The following is a 22,619-nucleotide window of genomic DNA, read 5'->3' as shown; positions in this document are numbered from 1 at the left end:
AAATACATTGTGTAATTATAGAAAACAGGTGAAAACCTAATGTCGAGGAATTTATAAGTGTCCAGATGATAGACTTTCTTCTCCCTGCTCAACAACCTCATCAGCAGATCCTTGTGCCTCTGTAATCACCATGACAACAGACGAACAGCACTGAGGAGGAGAGAAAGGGTGTAGTTAGAAACAGGGTGGTGTGTGTGTGTGTGTGTGTGTGTGTGTTTGTGTGGAGAGACAGAGCGAGATTCGGAAGGAGGAAGAGAGGGTGACGGGTGGAAGTGGGATTTGAAGAAAAGTGTTTCTGCGAAGAGAAAAAGAAGAGAGCAGCGAAGACAGAGCTTCTTTTTTTTTTTTTGCCGCCCAACATGTGGTTCAGTCTGGTGATGCTGTTCCTCTGTCTCTCCCAAACAGAGCTGGTTGAAGTTTGGGCTCAGCAGCAATCAGGTAAGCTGTGTGAATTTTTCCTCTTTCCACCATCACCTGTACTCACTACCTCCTGTGTGGGCTGTAAAGTCAGATGCTGAAGCTTACAGGTGGAGCAGCTGTCCTCCAGCTTCTCCACTTTTAATCCTTTGTCGTATTTCCACTGAAGGCTGTGCAATTAAACTCTGCATCCAAGTGGCTTTCTTAAGTGGTTGTCACAGCCATCTGTCTATTAGCTCTGCAGTTAAATAGTTATTTATTCATTTTTACATTAATACTCTGTGTGTGCTCCTGTTACTATTTAAACTTGCTGTAAACCGCAGAACTTGCACAGGAATCTTTGTGGAGCAGCAAATGGGCATGCCGTGCCCTTTCCATTTTACACACAAAAGTGAATGACCTAGTTTACAATAAAAGTGTACAATAAAAATACCCTGTTCCACAAGCATGTGACTGAGTCTAAACAACAACCCACAAACAGCCTGTCTCAGGTTTTAAAATTAGATTTGGACTTTGTTTTTCTTTCTGCCTCCCTGCTAGAGTTTGCAGAGAGGCATTTCTGCATGTATGCATGCATTTACACTATCAGCTGATGTACATTTCCTGATATAAAGGTTAATATGTCTTTTAGGAAGTTGAGGGGTTCAGAATGAAAATGCAAAATATTCATTTTTGGGGGCATTTTTATGCCTTTATTTGACAAGGACAGTGAAGACAGACAGGAAACATGGAGGTAGAGAGTAGGGGATGACAAGCAGAGTGAGAGGTCCAGCTTGGGACATTTACGCCCATGTGTTAAGCGCCTGAACCACTCAGCTATGGGGTCGCCTCAGATTTGTTTTAATATATCTCTAATCCTGAGGAATTTTACTCACAAACTCCTCTCCTGTCTCCTGATTCATCCCATCAGTGATTTATGACTTGTAACAGCTGCCTGTGATTAACTTGCAGTGGTAGAAAGTAACTTAATATATTTACTCAAGTACTGTCCTTTTTCAGGCACTTTTACTCACTAAATATTAAATCAGTGGTTTTGAACCTTTTTGGCTTCTGACGTCTCACAGAAGCCAAAAATGTGTAGTCAGGAACACACTCAGAAGTTGTTAACAGCTCCACCAAATAGTCATTTTTCCCAAATGTCTCACATGATTTCATTTCAAGAAATGATCAAATGATCCGATATCTCACCAAAAAAATCAAAGATTAGAGGAAAAGTCAAAAAGACTGAAAACAGATTTGTTAATCAGAACTTTGTTTTGTCTTATCTCCTCTCCCATTAATCAACTTATGACACGTCAGATTTATCTGGTGTCCCTGTTCATAAAACTGTATATAACATAGTTCAAACCTGCTCCACCTGCAGCTACAACAGTAACATGCTGCTTGCACGCTGGTCCTTTAGTATTAATCATCTAATAACCTCTTGTATAAAATAATATATCAGTCAGAGTGATCAAACCTGTACTTTTACTTTAATGCTTTAACTACATACTTGTGTACTTTTGCTTAAGTAGGATTTTTCATGCAGGACCTTTACTTGTAATGGAGGATTTGTACATTGCTGTAATGGTACTTTTATTCAAGTAAAGGATCTGAATACTTATTCCACCGCTGTTACATACAATAAGCAGCTGAAAATGAGCAGTTCATGTTTTCCCTTGCATTTGAAAATGAGTTTATCTTAAAAAAAGAATTAAATTAAATTTAAAAAAAAAAAGTTCAATTACTCAGTCCTCTTGGGTTCAGGAGAGGTTTTCTGTACAGGGAAATGTGTTGCAGATGAAACGGCATCAGTGCTGTGCAGGAGGCACCCAGATATGTGCTTGCAACATAAGGGGGTCAGCTGTGAGTTCTGACAGAGCATATCCTCCTCTCCTTTGCCGAATTTGATCTTATCTGCCTTGTCAGTCAACGTACCGCTCTGTTTTTAAAAAATGACTTTGGTCTTGGGAGAGCCATTCATCCACACCATCTGAACCAGACTGCATAAACACAGAGCCCCTGGGCCGAAAATGAATTGTGTACCCGACAATGACCTCAGCGTTTGGCCTCTTGTCTCTTGTCCTGCTGAGAAGTTTGCTTAACAAATAGCCTGAAGCCAATCCAGACTTGTTGGAGCTGAGCATAAACTGGAAGATTGAGAAACAAAGTGAAAAAGATTGTTTGTGAGATTGAATCATAGATAGGGTTTTATTGTCTGTGGATCCCAGATTGACTCTTATTTTATAAAAGTCATGTGCAATTTGACTTGTGATAGCGAAACACACTTGTGTTTTAGGAAAAATAAAGTGGCAAGAACAAACACAGTTATCTGCCAACAGCTGAGCAACTTCTTCTTTGAATTATGTCGTAATTTGGAGGAGGATTTGTAGGGGAAATGGTTCTGGCCTGAACTCTGACTCCTTCGTTCATTTCTCTTATCAGACAATGAAAAGCAGAAGTAAGGTCTTTGAGATTTGGTTTCACCATAACAGAGGATAATCAGTGCGCTCATGCTTTCTTAACAAGACTTGATCAAAATCGGAATGTCTCCTGTCTTTATAGTTTTATTATGAAATGTAACTTTGTTGCACCCATGGATGTTACCAATTGTATTTGTCATTTGTAAGATTCCTGAGTGTTATTTATTGAAGGTGTTTCCGTGGTATGTCAGCAGCTCAGTTACTGGCCAAAATACATAGTAAGAGACGAACCACCTCATCAACTTCCTCAGTGTTGAACAGTCAAGGTGGGAAAGTTCAGTTAAATAGGAACATGTCTAAAATCTTCAAGACAAAACTGACTTAATTATCTGGATGAAACTTGTTCAGTGGAAAGAAAAGGAGGAATTGCACATCTGCAAGTCAGCTTCGCTCCATGAAATGAACTATACATGTTTATTGTGGGTGATGTTGAGGAATCCATGCCAACTCCTCCAGCCTCTGCTCAGGAAGGGTGTGTCCTCTCAGACCGCTGACAGCTGACCGCTCACAGAAAAAGACAGCTAAACGTCGTGGTTCGGTAGCTCCTAAAAAAGTGGGTAGAGGTCAGTTTTCTGACCAAAACATCTGCCCTTTCATTGCCTATATTTTAAAAAGTTACTGTTTAACCATACTTGGACTTTTACTGGTATACATGTCATCCTTTGCCTCAGTACTACTCTCTTTTTTTTTTATTTTTTACTCTGACACCTTGAGACAACTTGTCTTACATGTATATTGAATTTGGCACAAACCAAAGACATTTTTCTCACTCCTGGACTCACTAATACCACCGTCTAAATAAGGCACCAGCCCGCTCTTTCTCCAAAGAAAAAAAAAAAGAGCAGACTTACAAAACAAATCAAGGTCCATCTTGATATTGAATCATCACTTAGGTATTCTGTTGCAATCTTCTCCCTTTGTTTTTTTAAGGGGGGGATTTAATCAAATACATAAGAAATCATGAGAAAAATCAGAGAAGTATTATTAAATCAACGTGCATTGCATGAGCCGCGTACAACTCGTCCTACTGTAAGCTAGAAGTTTAGATATGTATTCGTATGAAAACATCCAACTTCTAAATATCAAATCATTAAATCATATTTAAATCAGTGTAAATTAATTTTACACAGTTCTAAAAATTCTTAAAATACATTATGGATAATATAAATATAGAAAAAAACACACACTTCTATTTTTATAACATAATTGCAAAGCCAGTTGCAGCATTACTATTGACTTTAAGGTATCAATATGTATTTCAGAGGCATTTAGTCAGTGGTGAGAGGTAGCTTAATACATTTACTCAAGTATTGTACTTTTCAGGTTCTAACTTGAGTATTTCCATTTCATGCAACTTTATACTTCTTCTATAACCATTCAGAGGGAAATACTCCACATTCTACCCCATTACATTTACCTGACTGCTTGTTTAAAATTTTACACTGAAAAAACATAATGTGTTCATAAAATAAAAAACCTTGTGAGAGAAGTTAGAAAAATGACTGTCTGGTTGGGTGCCTGAGTTGTTAGCAGCTCTTAAAAAGAGCTCCCCTCTAAATCTCTCACATGGTTTCATTTAAATGACTGAGGCCCAAACAGGTCAGATTATTCAATATTTCACAAAAAGACTTAAGAGGATTTTTGTTGCAGAACTTTGTTTTTTGTTCTTTGGTTTCTCATTAATCATCTCTTGACCCCTCAAATTTATCTCATGAACTCATGAGGGCCAGACCCCCATGTTGGAAACCGACGACATAAACAAACTAAATCATGTAACTGCATATAAAATATAATTAAAACTAGCTACACCACCACCAGCTACAACAGTAAAATGTTGCTTATGTACTGTACATCAGCATCAACAGTCTAATTACATATATGTCAGTCACATCTGAATGAGTGTTTACTCTTCACTAATGTATTTAGTAGGTTCCAAATGTTCAGTTCTTGTAGCAGTGATACCAGTGTTGTTTACATTTATAGACATTTCTACTGTGAAAATCAATTGAGAGTTCAGATATTACCATGAAAATGGTGTGTACACTCTTTTATCAATAGTCAAATCATTTTCTTTAGTATACTTAACATTCTGTTTTGTATGAATTATTATAAGATACACTACAGTAGAGCTTTGAGTAACTTCTATGTGGGATCCAGTGAATAATTTGTATGCGAGTGGAGAGTCGGTGTCTGTCAGTGTATCCTGGACAGCTGAGATACTATCACTGTTCTGATTCTCTGCCAGTGATTTCAGTACTATTGGCTTTGGGGAAGTGATGACCTGAGTTAGATGTTATAAGCCACAACTTCACATTCGGCCTCTGCACCCCTCCCAGCTTTTATAAACGAGAATATGTTTATCTGCTGCGCTGCAGACCTCAGCAGCTCTGCGCACATCGTCTCTCCTCTTACCTCATACTGTGGATGCCACAACAGGGCGGATCCTGCAGCTCAGCAATCACACATCTAGGTTCAATATATGAGCTGCCACGAATGCATTGACGCACTACTTAATTGAATCAAAGGGTGGAGAGAAACACTCTCAATAAGCTCCCTATGAGGTCAAGACATTTGGGTTGTCACTTCAGGAACTTGTTAAATGACGCATTGTAGTCCTGATGGCTGTGGAAGTCATCAGTATTGTAATTGTGTGAATGCAGAGTGATGTTTAAAGCAGGCCTGCACCAGCCAATGTCCCACACAGTCTGAACTCTGGGGGTTTGGCTCAGGATGAAGTTGAGGGACCAACAGGCCTGTGTTTCCCTCCCACACTCAGGAAAGAAATGCAGGCATCAAACCAATGTCAACTAACATTTCACTGGGTGCTGGCGCCCTTAGGAACCTGTTTAGAGGTTCATGGACATGAAGCCAAATTCAATATGTCAGATTTAATATTCTGAAATTTGTTTACTTGTTGATTATCCAGGTGCTTTGTTGAGAGCTCCAAACTGAGCTCCCTGCTTTCATTACTCTCTTGTTAACAATGAGCATCTGCAAAACTGCAGTGAGGAAGGATTAAGTTCTAGTCTGTTGATTTTCTCATTAACACATGCTAGTAGATGTACTGAAGGAGAGGGAGTGGGAGGTATGTCTGCTTGCAAGAAAGTTCTCTGCTGTCCTTAATTAGGCTTGAAACATGTATAAATGGCTGATGTTGGAGTATTTCTTTAAAAGCTTAGTTCACTTGGTCAGAAAAATGTAAGTATATTGTTGTGTTATAATGTGAGTTTGGTTTTTATCATCATAACTTAGAATATTTTCAAATCCTTGTGAGCTGTGCCTGTGTCCTCTAGTAATTAAATTCAAATTTATGAGGTTTTGCAAAGCTCAAAATCTGGCTTTTTTACTGGGTGTACACCCACATGCTTTAAATGTCTCTACCCTCACCCATCTTAAGTCTGAGACGTTTTAAACCTTTGCATCAAGTGTTGCTCACACACATGCTCCATCAGGATGAGTCAGAAACAAAACTGTGCTGCGGCAAATTGTTTCAAAATTAAAATAACCTGTGTACATGACTGCACATAATGGGAGTTGGAAGGCCAACTGGGCAAAGCAGGCAGTTGTGCAGGGGGCCTCAGCAGTCCCTGGTTTCCCAGGTTCATATAATTTCAGTTGACATGATTCAATTAACTGCAATATTCTTTTTAAAAATCTGAACTGCTTGAAGTACAATATTAAATCTAATGGGTCTTCTAAGTTGTGGTCTGGTCTTGTACAGGGAATCAAGCTTTTAGATCTACATTGCATTAGTTGCTTTAAAAAAAAAGAAAGAAAGAAAGGAAAAAAAACAGATCAACAGTCAAATAATCCTAAAGTGTGTTTGGGGTTAAGAGTTTACCATCAACGAAAACTAGGGAAAATAGTGAATATCCACATTTGAGAAGCTGGCTGTCTGTGATTTGCTTAAAAGACTGACTGAAACAATTACTAAATCAGCATAGTTGCCACTTATTTTTCAGCCAATCTTTGCAGTTGTGGAATACTGGTTATATTTCTGGGTGTCTGCATGGGGAAATAGTGAAACTGCCATGTGTTGTGGACGTTCAAGAGCCTCAATCTGGCCATGTTGGGATTTCATTACAGTTCATTTAAAACAGGTGTGCAAGAGCTGGAGCAAACACTCCAGTAACAAAGCACCGATCAAGTAAAGTTCATTTTGCATGTCAAATGCTCCCGAAACGTCCATTTTTCAGGGTAGGTCTCAAGTTATACGTGCACCGCTCCATGATTAACTTCTAAAAGTTAATATTTCACCAACTGGTGGATCTGAAAACGATGCTTCTTGTAGCTTCCGAGACTAGCATGACTAGCATGAGCTGGAAAGTAAGCAAACGCAAAGCAGAGACGTGAGTGGAGGACTAACCATCATAGACTTTAACAACTTTAACTCAAAAGGTTAACAGGTGTTTGAACTTGGGCTTCCTAATCGGACCACTGGAGATCCGTCAGAATCGCCCTGCTCAGTTTTAATCTGCTCAGTTGTCGAGAATTCCCAACATGAAGACACCGGAGCAGCAGAGACTAACTCTTCGCGGCAGCCGGGCTGACCACGGCAGGAGATTCACGGTGTTTCTGTCGAGAAACTGAACATGACGGAGTGACTATGTTGGCTTTTTTTTTTTTTTAATGGTTCGTAAACGTTCCCAGCGCCACTTCAGGAAAAAAAACCTCCTGTAGTCTGCTGAAAGCCAGAAACAAGAAAACAGCAAACGTGAAGTACAGGAGGCCATCCGGATTTAGGGTTAGATTAGACACCCCGCAAAGCACACGAGCGGTTCCGGGGTTTATATAGTTTGCTGTGACGTCACCGCTGTTTCCTGTAATGTACATAAAAGAGGCGCAATCACCAACTTATTACCGTAATTAGATAGATAGATAGATAGATAGATAGATAGATAGATAGATAGATAGATCTGCCTGTAAGTCATTGACTCTCTCCTGGTTTCTATATTTTATTATCTGAATCACGGTGGCCCTGAGGTTGTTGTATCTGGCAAAATTCACTTTCTACAATGTATCATATGATGCTACCTTGGCAACCTGGAAAAAGACGTTATGCAGGCTGCCAGAAACTTTGGAGTCATGTTTAACAGAGGTCTGAATGTTGTTCAGTATTGGCAGTATCATTTCCAGAGTAAGGTCGCCTCAGTTTATTCATGCCTTTTTTGTTAGCATTTAAAACAACAAATCGTTCTTGCCATGTATGTATCATACGTTTGTCTTTCATTATGAATTTTCAATATTTTCATGAGCTCACATAAAGTTTTTATCAACAAGCTTGTGGAAATAGAGGAAGTATGATTGGAAAGTTTTCAACACAACTGTGAACTCTGAAAACTGTTTTTAAAACTTGCTCTAAAAGCAAACTTGTTCATGCATTTGTACCACAGAGTGGAGGCAGATTTGTTTTGTGGAAGCTAAATATATTTTTGAATTTTGCTGATAATGCATCTTCTGGAATAATTTATGAATTATGTGTTCTTTGATCATTTTGTTTTACACAAGACAACACTGCAAATGAGTTTATAAAAGAGCTAAGCACATAAGAACATAGCCTGCATTAGCGTACTTACTTTCTAGTTTCTAACATTATCAGGTTACAGTTGATCTGGACTGTTCATGCAGTATTTTTTTCCCTTAATAAAAACTTTCACTTCACACTTTAAGCCTACACGAAGAGAGAGGATGTCAGTGTCAATAAAATACCAAACTACACCAGAACTTCACCAGCTAAATATCACTGAAACAGGTGCAAAACAAGCCTTATTTACTGCTGTTTAAACTGGAATTACTTGCTCTCAAAGCCATGCCTCCAGTGTTTAAACAGAGCACAGCGGGGTGATTTTGACAGGTGTAATTCCAGGAGCAAACATCTGGATTTATAGCTGATGAGCTACCTATATCACATTACCTGTGTTTTGGACATTAGGTTGAAGGCAGCCAAGTTATGTGAGAGTCACCCCCTAGCAGTGTCCTACAGTCTGTCTGTAGTCTCCTCTCAGTATCAGATGTTCTGTCCAGTGTGAGCAGTGTGTTTTGTGTAATGAAAGGCGTACACTGGACATCAGTGACAGATTTTAATTACAGAATACTTCTTCCTCCTATTTGGGACTCCTCAGTCTGCTGGCGCTCTAGGTGGCCCATGCCTAAAGGCCTGCATCACATTGCTATGTATCTGCAAGCAGACATGCATTTTCCACACTCCATAGAAAACCATAGTGTGGTACTAAAATAAACTCCTAACATCTTCTAGAAAGGAACCTCCAGTGTCAGTGTGGCTTTGAATCACATGCTTTCTCCTCTGTGCTTTGAGTATGCGGCTTTAAACAAGGACAAGTCATCAATTTAAACACCCCAAACTGTAAAACAAAGCCAACCCACCTCAGTTTGCTTACCAAATATGGTTTACATTGTTTGTTGGATTTGACAGTTCCTTCCGAGCATCGCTAAATGTTATTTGTCTTGTTTTTGTCTTCATTCAACAATGGCTTTAACTGACAAGGCAAAGACTGACAATTTCAAACGCAAATTGTGATTTCTCGTTAGGCTGACCGGCCAGGCTCCAAGCCACAGCTGTAAACATCATTCTTAAGAGCCTGAATAAATTTGGCATCTGAAATGTTTCCTGACAGTGTGTGGTACTGCTGCTAGTGTAAAAACAAAAGCTTTGATGTACCTTTTGAAGCGCTCATATCATCATACTTACCTGATACGCATTATTCTTTGACAGGTGATTGGTACAGTGTGACCTCACAGCAGTATGAAGAGTCAACTGGAGGCGACAGTCATCCTCACAGAGCCCGGAGGTCATCATCAGGCCAAGCTATGATAAACAGGGGGGTCGTGAATGGAGGACTAACCATCAACCCCCTTCCAGACAACATGACACGCATAGTAGTGAGTATAGCACCACAGTGTTTCATATGACTCTAATGGCTTGTGGCATTTATTATGTTTTTGGCTTTTGAGATGGTCTGTTTGTTTTAGTTGGAGTTAAACACTGCCCTCTTTTGGAAAGTGAATTTCACTCTTTTCCACTCACTTGGAGACGTACATGACAGCATATGATTAAACCGTGTTAGCAGTGAACTCTCGACGCCTGCATGACACACTCTGAACGCAGTCGCACCATTACAGCCTCTGATCCCCTGTGTTTTTCTGTCTGAAAGGAGGATTCTGGCAAATATTACACATGGCGTAGCTTTGGCCCCAAGGACCGGCAAACACAGGAACTATGGGTAGACATGAGTGACGTCCGGCACGGCCAAGTTAGAGTCCATGGCATCCTGTCAAATTCGTACAAGCAGGCTGTGGTAAGTCTCGCACACAAAAAACACATGTACCCTCCTACTGTCTGTGGTACTCATCCATTTAAAAAAAAAAAAAAAAAAAAGATAATGTGATTTACCAGGCCATTAAGAGCAGCTCATGCCTGGTTACCATAAGGGGGTATAGCTCAGTGGTAGAGCATTTGACTGCAGATCAAGAGGTCCCCAGTTCAAATCTGGGTGCCCCCTTCCTGTGATAGTAGCAGGACTACATCGATGTACCTGCAGTTTTAAAGTCTTTTGAAGTGGTAAGCCTGTGGTATCAACTTTGTAAAGTCATGAATATTGGTAGAAGACAGCAGCCCTCAGAAAATGAGTCAGTTGTCTCCACATTGCTTCAATTATTTAAGATTTTAACGAAGTTACACTGAAAATCCTTTTTGTTCACACACACAAATATTCAAACATGCTAGTTTAATAGTTTGATGGTAGTTCTCAGTTACTTGTCAAAGGTGATATGAAGAAACCAGCTGAGAATTCAGTCTGAAATGCAGGAGCAAAGATACACTTATATTATCTTTCTATATATTTTATATTCAACTTGGTTACTGACTAGACCATCACTAAGAAAATGATAGGGGGTGTATCATTTGTCTGCACATAAAGTGAACTTGTATGGGACGAGATGTTTCTAAATGTGGATTATCAGTGGTTTTAGAAGCCAGGAAATCTCTCTGCTCTTACGTGGCAGAGAACTTGTTTTAATAACAAAACTTCTATTTCCTTTGTCCTTGGTGAGACAGAGTGCTAAAATACAACACTGCAGCAACTACATGTCGTTCTTTATTTGTCAAAAGAGAGAAGCCTTAAAGCCAGAATGGAATTCAGTCTGAAACATAAATTTACATATAGATTTATCCACTCTGTTATTTCCTTTATAATATATTTATGCATGTTTTTAACTCAAATGATTTTGTGCACGGCCACAGAGGAGCAGGTTACAGCAGTAATAGCTGATACAACTCAGTGAGTTCTTGATTTGCATTTAACTGCAGACCAAGAGGTTCAACTTTCAACACTAAAATGGATGTACTTATTATCTTTGAAGTGACCCACTATTCATTGATGCACTGGACCTGTGTGAACAGAGCATCCTCTGTGTTCACACAGGTCAGTATGCAAAGATAGTGTTTTGATAGCAAAATATATTTTCCCACGTCCTTTGTGAGATACAGTGCAGCACCTACACAAACTCAAACACAGCACACAAACTGTTACTGACTCTTTACTAATCAAAGAAGAATTTTTTAAAACCATTTTTGCAAATGGTAAAAGTACACCTTCACCTAGAGACTGCAGATCAGGAGGTTTCCTTGGTTAGCCTCCAGCTTGTGAAAACACGCAGCCTGAAAGCTAGGATGCTTATGTGACTGTTTTGAAACCATTTTTGAGCAGTCCAACTTAGTGCAACTTTGCCCTAATGTACAGACAAACAGTGAAATCTGTTATGTGGCTTTTGTAGCATAAACCCATCTACCCTGTGTCCTTGGTCAAATAACAAAGTGCTGGGGAGCCTGAATTCTGTCAGAATGTAAGTGTATGAGAGCAAGCAAACAAGGAAAAACTGAGTCTTAAATGTATGCAAAAGATTTTTATCCATATGGTGATCTCCCAGTCTAGTTGTCAAGTGTGTGAGAGGGGGTATAGCTCAGTGGTAGAGCATTTGACTGCAGATCAAGAGGTCCCCAGTTCAAATCTGGGTGCCCCCTGCTTGTGAAAACAGACAGCATTTCTTTAAATGTGGTTGGATCAAAATATTTGAAGTGCTCAATTATAGAATAATATTTGAAATATGTGCTTTCTAAACCATATATACGAAGTGGAGACAAATTGGCATGTTTCCAATTTACATAAAATCTATTCACATTCTGTGACACATGAAAACCATACGCAACTCCTCTTTTCTATGTCCTTGGTGAGCTGGCATGCTGAGGTGCAACACTGCAGCAGCTACAAGTACACAGACAGCTACTGATTCTGCATTTGTCACAGGAGAAAAGCCTGAAATTCTGCCCTAACATTTTGTGTGAGGCCGAGCCAGGCTGGAATTCAATCTGAAACATAAAGTAACACTGCTACAGGAGCCAAGGGACTGGGAGATGTTGGTACATGCCAAGAGCTGCAGGCCTGCCAGAGGCTGTCAGCACCTGCCCAGTCCTGACCTCTATTGTCCAACATCTGGCACCTGTGCAATACATACAGCTCACTTTAATACAGAGAGATGTGGTGGATCAGGCACGCAAAAGGAAAGGAAAATTCCTGTACACTGAAAAAGCTACCTAGGATGAACACATAGGGACTACACCCAGGATCCTCCAACTAGAGCATGTTGAACTTTGTTGCAACATTAAATCCAGGTTACACATTTGGAGATGCAGCAGTTGGAGCAACAGTTCTTACATCAGCTTACAAACGGATAAAGTTAGGAGGAAAAATATGTTAGCAGTTTGGGAAATCAAAAGACATGTGTCTTTAGTATATTTTGATACAGCTAAAGCTGCGCTCAAGGGTAATCATCTTTATCAGTGGTTCCAGCAGGGTCAGTTGTCCCATTTGTCCACTGATCTTAAGACCAAGTAATGCAGGTTTTAAGAATAAATCATGCAGTTGTTGATATCCATTATTTAGCAGAATATCTGTTTTGGCAAAGTTCACATGCAGTAACCTCAATGACCCACTCCTACATGGCCAAGTTTTGTCTATGTTTTAACTAGATCCCTGCAAAAATAGTTACATCAGACTGTGAAAAATGTTCATCACAGACAGGTTGTTTGAAAAGCCATAGCAGAGCCTGCTTGTGTACACACATGTATCGCTGTGTAAACTATTTATTATGTTAAGACCTTACTCTAGTATGTAGGGGGTATAGCTCAGTGGTAGAGCATTTGACTGCAGATCAAGAGGTCCCCGGTTCAAATCCGGGTGCCCCCTTGTTTATTAAAAAATGTTTATTGTGCATTAGATCAAATAAGGGATGTTCGTTGGTATTTGAAGTGAGTGTGGTTTCCTGTAAAATTGTTGCACATAGTTAGGCAGAGGAATAGCCGACTCTACCGTTACCAATGAAAACTACTGCACAAAAAGGTGATGAGTAAATGTAAATACACTGCATTTAAAGTCTGATTATACATGTGGTGGAGTTGCTGAGTGAGCAGGAGTGGTTTTGCAAAATGTAGAAAAATGACCTTTCAGTGAGGTAAATTAAAGAAAACATGTCTTTTCCCAGACAAATCAGCATTTTGCAGCTTTTTTGTTCAATCTGAGTCTTACACAAACTCACTCTTTCTCCTCCTCCTCCTCTTCCCCCTCCTTAAAGAGCTGATTAGGATACTTAGCACTGCAGGATAACAATTCAAAACATAACCTCAAGGTAACCTCAATGCAATCTGTGAATTGTGGATTAACTTAGTTGAAGATGACATATACATGTGTATTAACATATATTCTTCTCTCTGTGTGTCTGTTTCTCTCTACTCTTTTTGCAGAGGGTCGCCCTGTCATTTGACTTTCCTTTCTACGGACATTATCTGAGGCAGATTACCATAGCAACAGGAGGTACGTCTTGATTTTCTAACAGATGTTCAAGTGACCTTTCCAGCATATGTTCAGAGCGGAAAGTGTTTTTGCAACACAGCAAGTCCTGTTCAACTCTAACATATTTTTCCATCTGGACATTTTCAGGGTTTATCTTCACAGGGGACGTTACTCACCGTATGCTGACTGCAACACAATACATCGCCCCGCTAATGGCTAATTTTGACCCCAGCTACTCCAAAGAATCCACTGTGCAATATCTGGATAATGGTACGATATTCCCATTATGTGGTTTATTACTTCTGAATATGTCATGTCATTTGTTTGACCTTTGACCTCTTCAGGTGAAGTGTTTGTGGTCCAGTGGGAGGGGGTCAGACTCCTTGGCAGAGAGTCAGAGGGAGCCTTCACCTTTCAGGCTGCACTTTACAAAAAAGGAACCATCACATTCAGCTATCAAAGACGTGAGTCGCTCACCTTTACTCTTTGCAGACTCGCTAAACCTGTTCACTATACAGTAGTTCTCTTCTTTATTGTATCATACATAAGTGGGTTCTCTTTTCTCCCTGTTTAACAGATACCACTGTCATTAGATGTGATCAGTTCAGCTGAGCATCCAGTGAAGGTTGGTTTGTCTGATGCCTTCATGGTCATATCACCCTCTTCTCAATCACCAGGTCAGCAATGATGTTAATACAGTATATGTTCTTTTAGTGCTTTTAGTGCTTCCATCCATCCTGTAACTCTGAGATATCTCTGACACAGATTCCCAACAGCAAACGATTTACGAGTACCACAGGGTTGAGATGGACACTACAAAGATCGCCAGCTACTCTGCTGTTGAGTTCACTGCACTGCCTAGTAAGTGACCCATGCCTGTGTTAAATCAGTGAAAAGATATCAAAGAGATTAGCTTCAATGATTCAACAGATTTGCGTGCATCAACACTCAGTCACACTTTTCCCTCTGTTCAGCCTGCCTTCAACACGACAGCTGTGAGCTCTGCCTCTCATCCAACCTAACCTCTGGCTGTAGTTGGTGTCATGTGCTCCAGAGGTGAGTGAAACAATCAGATGGTTCCCAGGTTAGAATATAGGTTTAACGCCTTATTAATGTACATTATCTCATGTGTTTCAGGTGTTCAGATGGCATGGATAGACACAGACAGGAATGGTTGGACTATGCCTGCTCAGAAGAGGTACTGCTGCTGGACATCATGAATGAATAACCTGCTTATTTGCCATTTTTAAGACTCATGCATCTATTATATTCAATGTGGGCAGAGCAAAGATGCAACCTGTGAGGATTACAGCAGGGGTGACAGCTCTACTAGCTCCTCTGTCACACCAGAGATTGAAGATGTGACCTTTTTAACCCCCCCAGGAAAAGCCTGTGACAGTGATGGTGAGGCAGAGTCAGCACAATGTATAGTACAGTCTAACATGTGCAGTATTTCACCATATTTCACATTAGTTGCACATTTTAATGCTCAAAAAATAGAATAAGGATGAAAATTACTCCTTTCTGTCTATTTTCAGATGACACCAAGCATCATATATTTAAGACGGGCAACGGTGAGTTCACGTTTGTATGAGCCTTTAAGGTCAGACTACACAAGAGGATGTTTTAGTAATATGTCTTCATCTTTAATACAGATGTGAAGACAGATTCTTCAACCAAGAGTGTTGGCTTTGCTAACACAGGAGTGATAGCCGGTATAGCAGCTGCTCTTATGTTACTCTTGGCTCTGGTACTCGTAGCTCTTTACATCAACTACCATCCTACTGTTGCATCGCCACTTTACCTCATCCAGGTGAGCACTAAAAAGATAAAGTCCTACACCTTCAACTTGAGTGGAGTTGTTGTTGACGTACAGTATGTCCTCATCAAACATATTTTCTCTGTGCTTTTTGTTTTTAAGCGACGCAAGAACTACTGGCCTTCCTTGAAGTTTCAGAAGCAACAGCCTGGTTACACAGAAGTGGAGGGAGAGGGACATGAGAGACACAGCATTGTTGAAGCTGGGCCATGTTGAAACCATGAGTGGAAACTTGGAAGATACTGTATTTGCATTGAACTGAAACATATACACTTGTTCAGACATTTACATTCCAATGTCAGTTTAACTTTCACAATCAATTTATAATTGTTTTTTAGGTGATTTGTGGCAAAAAGATGAAACTGTTGCAACAGTTTGGGTAGATCATAGCTACCCATAGCTTCATATTGGATGATTTTATTTGAAATTTTTGTATCTCTGTTGGAATAAATAAACCTTTTTTTAAACTTTCTATAATTTGACTGCAAGGAACTGTGAAATGCATGCCACAACTTTAGAAAAATACATCAGCTATCAAACAAATAAAGACCTCGGTGTGCTTCAGTCGCAGTTCCTGCTGCTTTTGATGGTGAAGTTGATCTTTTTAAGTTCCACCTTTTGTTTTTAAACTGCATACAACACAATTCCCATCAGTACATCAGTTTGCAAGGCTTTTGCTTTGGTGTTTTAATGCCAGATTCAGCATTATTTGATGTCACACTTAAAAGGAAAATCAAAAAAGGTTACAGCCACAGGAGAGAAAATCTCATTAGAAAATGCTGTGCATATGGAGATACAGTACAAGCCCTTAGTCAGCAGGTGTCATCCTAACCAAAAGTATCACACGGACCCCAAGTAGGACATGCAGTGAACGTGGCAGATGTGTAAAAATGTGATTTGAGATCACTGGATTGGTAAAGCCCCAAAAACCTGCAACAAAAAAAGATGATTGCATGAGTTTGCTATGCGAGCACAGATGGGACGAGGACAGACATGTTGCACATGCAGAAAGGCTGACCTGGATTTCTTTAGTTACGCAAAACTGTGAGACTGTGTCGCTTCATTTTCAAACCATACACAAGCACTTGAGTATCAGTTAAATATATACAAAGTATAGATGTTATAATTCAACCTCTGAAATAATAATGAGCTCTTTCTTTCAAGTCAAAAAAAAATTGAACCTCCCACACTACCTCTTCCTTTTCTTCTCGGACACGCGCAGTCGAGGGAGGGAGAGAGGGGGGAAGCGGGACCGCGCTTTCCGTGTCTGGTTAGTGGACTGACAGCCAGCTGTGCGGCTACAACGACAACAACAACCTCCTGGATTTTCTACATACAACTAGATTAGTGTTGGTCTGCTACTGATCACAATAGTACACTATAGCTAGTTTCTTTTGGGACGTTAATACTCGGCAGCACACACAGCTACAACCAGTATCATCGGCGGTTTCTGTGCTAACTAGCAAGAAGAGCATTCCTCCAACATGAATCCGCTGTGTAGCAGATGTAATCTAGTCGTTTACCCCACGGAAAAAGTGAATTGTCTGGACAAGGTAAGAACATGATTAAATCGTCTTACTCTCTATTCTTCTTTTAGAAAACAACCGTAATATGCCTCCCTTCTTTTGTACCCTTACTGAACTTATTTCCGCTCTCTTAAAATGACTCATTTGGCATGTTTTTGTGAATGAATTGAACACCCCAACCAGGACAGGTAATTCGCTAGCTAGTCAAGCTAACAGCGAGCTAACGTCTGGGAGGCGATGGTCAAACAGCGCGGACCAGACACCAAGTCACACCCTACTATGTAAATATTATACTGCTTTAAGAAACCAGAATTTATATATATGTATTAATAGGCAATGGCTTAAGGCAGTGGTATTGATTTAACCTAAACCAGCGCCTTAAAGTGCTTCCGACAGTCGAGGCTGGTCTGGGCCTGGGCTGGCACCACTGCTTTGAAGAAAACTGATTGATAACGTCTCACACCTTTCTCGAAAAAAACATATTCAGTGGTTTAGGAGTTTATCTTACAAATACTAAACCATACAGGGCGTATAAGTTTCTTTTAGGGAACATAAGAGTCCCATAACCAAGCTTTTTTCGTATCCCTCCACTGTTGAAAGCAGCGTGGACTGATGTCTGTGACCAATTCGCTGGCTAATCCAAGTCAGGGATGATTAGTTTACAGTCAATAGCCAGTGGCCTAATCTCAGTCAAGGTGGTAATCTCATCAATTTTACCCCAAAGTGACTCAATTGAGGCCACGAATTCACACGTGGTAACATTGGTGCTGCACATCTTGCTCTTGTGAGACCACATTGTATTTATTTAATGCTGCTGCAATCAGTTGGTCTGTAATTTTGCAACTAGATCATCATACAACACACTTAATTTACAAGGTGGGTGTGGTCTGATTTGCCAGGCATATGTTTACATAGTTTTACAAAAGCATGGCTTCGGGCAAGTAGATAATTTGTCTAATGGACGTCTGAATGGCTATTGAAAATCAATCCCTGTTGAGACGTGCTTATCTGTTGGGGCTGACAGATGTGGAGGGTGGAGAAAGAGCACACAAAGCACATTATCTTAAGTAACATCAGAGGTCTAGATTGGATGCATTACTGCCCTGCTGCATGCATAGATGTGTTCTTGAATGCACCATGATGACTAATGTTTTCCCAAAATCCTCTGGGCTGGAATTGATTTACCTCAGAACCCCCTCTTCATGCACAAGCGATCCAAGCAACCCTGGCATTAGGAGTCATGTTAGCATGTTAGAGGGCTGGTATTGATGAGAACCAAAATTGCCACAAGTACACCCCTGAATGTGCTGTGGAATCTGGCCTGTAGCAGAGTGCATTCCAGCAGACAGACACTCCCATAAAACGTGCTCTGTCAGAGGCCCGCTGTGCCGTCTCCCTGCTCTGAGCCGAGCACAGGAGAGTAGCCTGGCGTCTGTCTTTGCTGCCATTCCGCATCAGCGCTCACCCCTTCAGACACGCCAAAACAACCTCCCCTTTTCCTTCTCCGTGGCGCACACACACACACACACAGACAGCACAGACAGAGCCATTCTCGTTTGGTTAAAGCAGCCGAGCCCACATTGGCTGGGGATTTTTTTTTTCCGTGTGCTAGGCTAGCTCAGGTGAAGGCTGGAGAGTACTCCTGCTGCTGCTGCTGCTGCTGCTGCTGCTGCTGCATTGGTATTCTCAGCCACTGATGAACACCTTTTACCCCGACAGTCCTCTTCAGTAATATCCCTCTGTGGAGTGTCTGAGCCAAAGAAGCTTGTTTGTCTGTCAGCTGCATTCCAGTATAGCAGGGCTGGGCCCAGCAGAGGGAGCGGGCAGCCGAGCACATGCAGACAGGAAGTGAATTTTGGTTGAGGTTCTTGTCAGTAGCGGTTTTGTCTTTCTTATTATTTGGCTTCCTCTCAACGCTTAAAATGCTTATTGGTAGTTGAGAGTTTACATCTGCATATTTGGCTCCAGTCTCAGGCTCATATCTATCACGGTATCTTTCTGCGACTTGAGTTAAAGACAACTGTTGCACTGCAGTCAATAAAACTTGCAACAAGGAAGTGATGAGACTATTTATGTACCACCGCCTAATATTCAAACCTTAGCAGTGTAGCAGGTCAGATTTGGGTTAATGTGGCGCCTCTGAAGGGGTGAAATGATTTGTATGTGTGTCACTTTGAGATTAATGACCATTTTTACAGCTCAGGAAGTGTGCATTTTCAAGATAAATTGAGAGATCTGTGCTGAGTGGTTAGGCTTAAAGTTCATCTCTTACTGAAACACTCGTCCCTACTGGAGTGTCTGTGCACTTACTATCTCTGCTACGTGCTGTCTGCATTTTGTATGTCTGCATTACAGAGCCTGTCCTTACTGCAGGCAAAGAGATACAGCCCTCTTACATCGCTTCATATGATTTATTAATATATAACAGTGACATACTTGCAATTATTATACCATAGATTATAAAGTGGTATAACTGGTTCCTGAGTAGTAAATCAGCTGCTATGTCAGTGATCATAGTATTTGAAGTGTCTATGAATACTGTGAGAATCTGACTTGTATCTTCTGACAGCTCATTCTTTAATAAGTAAGTATAAAGTACAAACATTGCTGCTGGCTCCCGTATATGTTGCAATGTCAAAACATTTTGATTGACAACTTTGGCACAATTTCTTTTTTCTGAGGCAACATCTTATTTGCTTGTTTCAGATATACAGTAGCTTTTATGCAACAAATAATCTCCCACTGGGTAGAGAAAAAAGTAAAAAGAAATACAGATGGACAAAAGTCAGCTGGGAGGTCATTAATTCCTTTATATCTGCACATTAGTGGAGGCTTTTACATCGCCAAGAAATAGTGCTGTGCTTCAAGGATTCTGCTGTCTGTCGAGAGGGAATTTGAACATATATATTATTCAACTTAGTAGTTTGCAGAGATTTAGTTGTATAGGTGGCAGCTTGGCAGCGTGCCTTGGTTGACATGATCTTAAAACTTCAAACACTGTTTCCATTAATAAAAGTGTGTGTAGCAATCAGATTTCATACACCATTTACCTCACACACTGATGTATCTGCCGCACACTGCAGCTCTGTTTTCATTATTTAGCAAGCAAATTGGTCAATGTGTTATTTGGCTTCAAAGGAGGATTTCTGGTTGATGATGTGAGCCTCAATTGTGCTGCTGCTATTCAATCCCAGGAAACTGCTCTAAAAGAGGGTTAAAGGTCAGAATAGTACAGTGTTCAGACTGTGCAGCTCTGTACAGTTTTAACTGTGCAACAGTGTAAATCATGTGAAATTGAATTTAAATAATTGTCTTTTTCAGGCTTTTTGAACATTGGTCTTCATGTGATCACTGATCACTTTTTATATTTCAGTCTTATGCAAATGTCTTCTGCAAGCACCAAATAGTCTCAAATGCAGGTGTTCTAATAATAACTAAATCGGAAACATTTGCGTGCATTTACCCTCCAATGGTCCAGTGTGAACGCTCCCCTGACCCCAGTTTCAGAAGAGTTTGTCTGTCGCCTTCACTATATTTAGCCAGCTTATTCTGAGTGCTGATTCATGTTGTCCAAATGCCACAAGAGGTGAGGAATCTGTCCAGCCACCACCAGTCGCCTCCCTTTGATGACTCACAGCCACAAACGCACATTACAGTCAAAATCACCTGAGGTGTTGACTCCACAGCGGGCGTACAGGTACTTCTCCTTTGCACATTTTTATCAGAAAAAGGAAGTAGTGCACATGTTTTGTTTGCTTTCCCAGTATATCACAGATTTATTTTTACCAGCACAAAAAATCTGGTCTCTCATTGTTGCACTTCTTTAAAATAAAATCCTGTAATGGTAACATGATTGGATGGTTTGTAAAGTGAATTCATACAGATGATTTATGATGAGGCAGAAGTGTTTTGACATTTCACCTTTACTGTGTTTTTGAACATCTCTTTGTTGCTGGGGCGGCAGTATGTGTGTGTTACTAAGTGCACATCACAGTCTGGAGTGGTTTGGAAAGTGTGTTAAGTGCATACTCTACTCTAGCGTAGCATGTCTGTTCGAATCACTGTCTGCCTGCTCGCCAGCAACAAAGCCCTCGGCCTGGGCAAAAATTAATGGCATCAGGTAGGCTAATAATTAACCAGCATGCTTTAATGAGTTAGAGTTTCCTCTATTAGCACCAGCCAGATGTGGGCACTTTGTCTTTAGGCATGTACTATCTTATGCAAGACTAATCTTTCACGCTCACGCAGAGTAAGCTGCTGTAATGGCCCACAGTGTGTGTGTGTGTGTCCCTGGTGGTGTTTGTTTATTTAACCACTTTTGGTTTAAAATAAATATCTGAGTCAAAGAACCATTACAGCATCTTTCAAACTATGGTGCTAATCAGCCTCTGAAAGCATAGCACAAGTGGTTTTAGACTGGAGTTAATTGCAACCGATTTGACCAAGAGTTATAAGACATTTCATCAGGATCCCAAGGGATGTCCGTCAGTGTTATAAGGCGCTAAATTCCTCTGATGCTTAATGTGGTGATTACCAGAGGACTGGAGTGTGCAAATCCATTTAATACGCCTAAAAATGGCATGATATTGTCAGAAAATCTCAACTAATCAGTATAGAAAATAACACCAACCAAGACCTTATAAATTTGCATGCTCTGAGAGTCACTTGGTGGGAACCCAACCATTGAGTCCAACTACAGCTGCAAAGATTAGCCGATGAGCTGATTGATGGGAAATGAATCAGCAACTATTATGAAAATCGACTGCGTGTCCATCTTCATCTATCACGATATGATATTGTGGACGTTAGTGTGGTGGTTTTGCTCTCGGTTTCAGAACCATTATACGTGTAGTTTTGAGTAGCACACAAAATTCTCTGGTTCCTCTGTCTTCAGTTATAGTAAACTGAATAGTTTTGGGTTTTAGACAGTTGGTCAGGTGAAACAAGATGTTTCAAAACATTACCTTGGGCTTTGAGAAAATAAACAGTAAAATTTTCACCTTTTTACTGGGATTCTATTGACCAAACAACTAATCAGTTAATCGATGAAAATAACCGTAACATCATTGGGAACCACCCTATTTTCCATCTGTAAAAAGTCAAATGACAGCGTGGTTTGGTAAACGTGTCACTGTGGTTAGTTGACCAACGTGAGTAATGTGCCCTGTTTAGATCACACAGTAATGCTGACATAGGAAGTGGTTGACACAACAGGCCTGCAGCATTTTAATGCTTTGAGCCGGGCACTTAATTGTCTCCTATCAGTCTGTGGTTAGTATGTGAGAGCACGGTCCTGGTCAGACTCACGCTAACCGTCCTTCTGTGTGTGATGTTTGTGCATGCATGGTGTCTGAAGTTGTGTTGGCCTCCCATATAGCTGCAGGCCAACTTGTATTTGGTTCTCACCGAGAGGGAGCTACGAGGCTGACTGAGCATTTCTGCTCTTGATTGGAGCTTTGGATCCCTGCTGACACACATGCGTCGCACACAGAGACATATAACCTACATACAGTAACACACACATGTAGAC

At 40.5% G+C, this 22,619-nt stretch overlaps 2 protein-coding genes and 3 non-coding genes across 6 annotated transcripts in view; all 5 read left to right on the top strand.

Annotated features, from left to right (window-relative positions):
- Positions 1-35: 35 nt before the first annotated feature.
- LOC108872739 (plexin domain-containing protein 1) lies at positions 36-16,040 on the top strand. The gene is made up of 14 exons (XM_051074138.1): positions 36-438; positions 9,613-9,779; positions 10,052-10,195; positions 13,696-13,765; positions 13,892-14,014; positions 14,089-14,202; positions 14,317-14,421; positions 14,510-14,605; positions 14,719-14,800; positions 14,882-14,942; positions 15,028-15,148; positions 15,283-15,318; positions 15,400-15,557; positions 15,666-16,040. Exons 1-14 carry the CDS (start codon positions 360-362, stop codon positions 15,777-15,779), a joined length of 1,470 nt encoding a protein of 489 aa, XP_050930095.1. The 5' UTR covers positions 36-359; the 3' UTR covers positions 15,780-16,040.
- trnac-gca (transfer RNA cysteine (anticodon GCA)) lies at positions 10,328-10,399 on the top strand. Its single transcript has one exon. It is a non-coding gene; the product is annotated as a tRNA-Cys (tRNA).
- trnac-gca (transfer RNA cysteine (anticodon GCA)) lies at positions 11,848-11,919 on the top strand. The gene has a single exon. It is a non-coding gene; the product is annotated as a tRNA-Cys (tRNA).
- Positions 13,070-13,141, top strand: trnac-gca (transfer RNA cysteine (anticodon GCA)). Its single transcript has one exon. It is a non-coding gene; the product is annotated as a tRNA-Cys (tRNA).
- Positions 16,041-16,829: 789 nt separating the features above from the next.
- Positions 16,830-22,619, top strand: part of lasp1 (LIM and SH3 protein 1) — a 28,696-nt gene continuing 22,906 nt past the window's right edge. The window contains exon 1 of one of the 2 annotated variants that reach the window (XM_018660591.2): positions 16,830-17,116. In XM_018660591.2, coding sequence (XP_018516107.1) covers positions 17,048-17,116 — 69 coding nt within the window. In that variant the 5' untranslated portion in view covers positions 16,830-17,047. The remainder of the gene's footprint in view (positions 17,117-22,619) is intronic. The other variant, XM_018660590.2, reaches the window with a different exon arrangement.

This window comes from Lates calcarifer, linkage group LG11 (assembly GCF_001640805.2).
Source record: "Lates calcarifer isolate ASB-BC8 linkage group LG11, TLL_Latcal_v3, whole genome shotgun sequence".
In the NCBI taxonomy this organism is placed as follows: Eukaryota; Metazoa; Chordata; class Actinopteri; family Centropomidae; genus Lates; species Lates calcarifer.
The sequence above is the reverse complement of the archived record's forward strand: the minus strand, read 5'-3'. Positions and strand labels throughout refer to the sequence as shown.

Excerpts from the sequence above, each read along its gene's own strand:
- LOC108872739 (XM_051074138.1), top strand. The coding sequence starts at position 360 with ATGTGGTTCAGTCTGGTGATGCTGTTCCTCTGTCTCTCCCAAACAGAG. Across the intron at positions 13,766-13,891 it reads GATTACCATAGCAACAGGAG|GGTTTATCTTCACAGGGGAC; the intron begins GTACGTCTTGAT and ends GGACATTTTCAG. Across the intron at positions 14,422-14,509 it reads ACCCTCTTCTCAATCACCAG|ATTCCCAACAGCAAACGATT; the intron begins GTCAGCAATGAT and ends TCTCTGACACAG.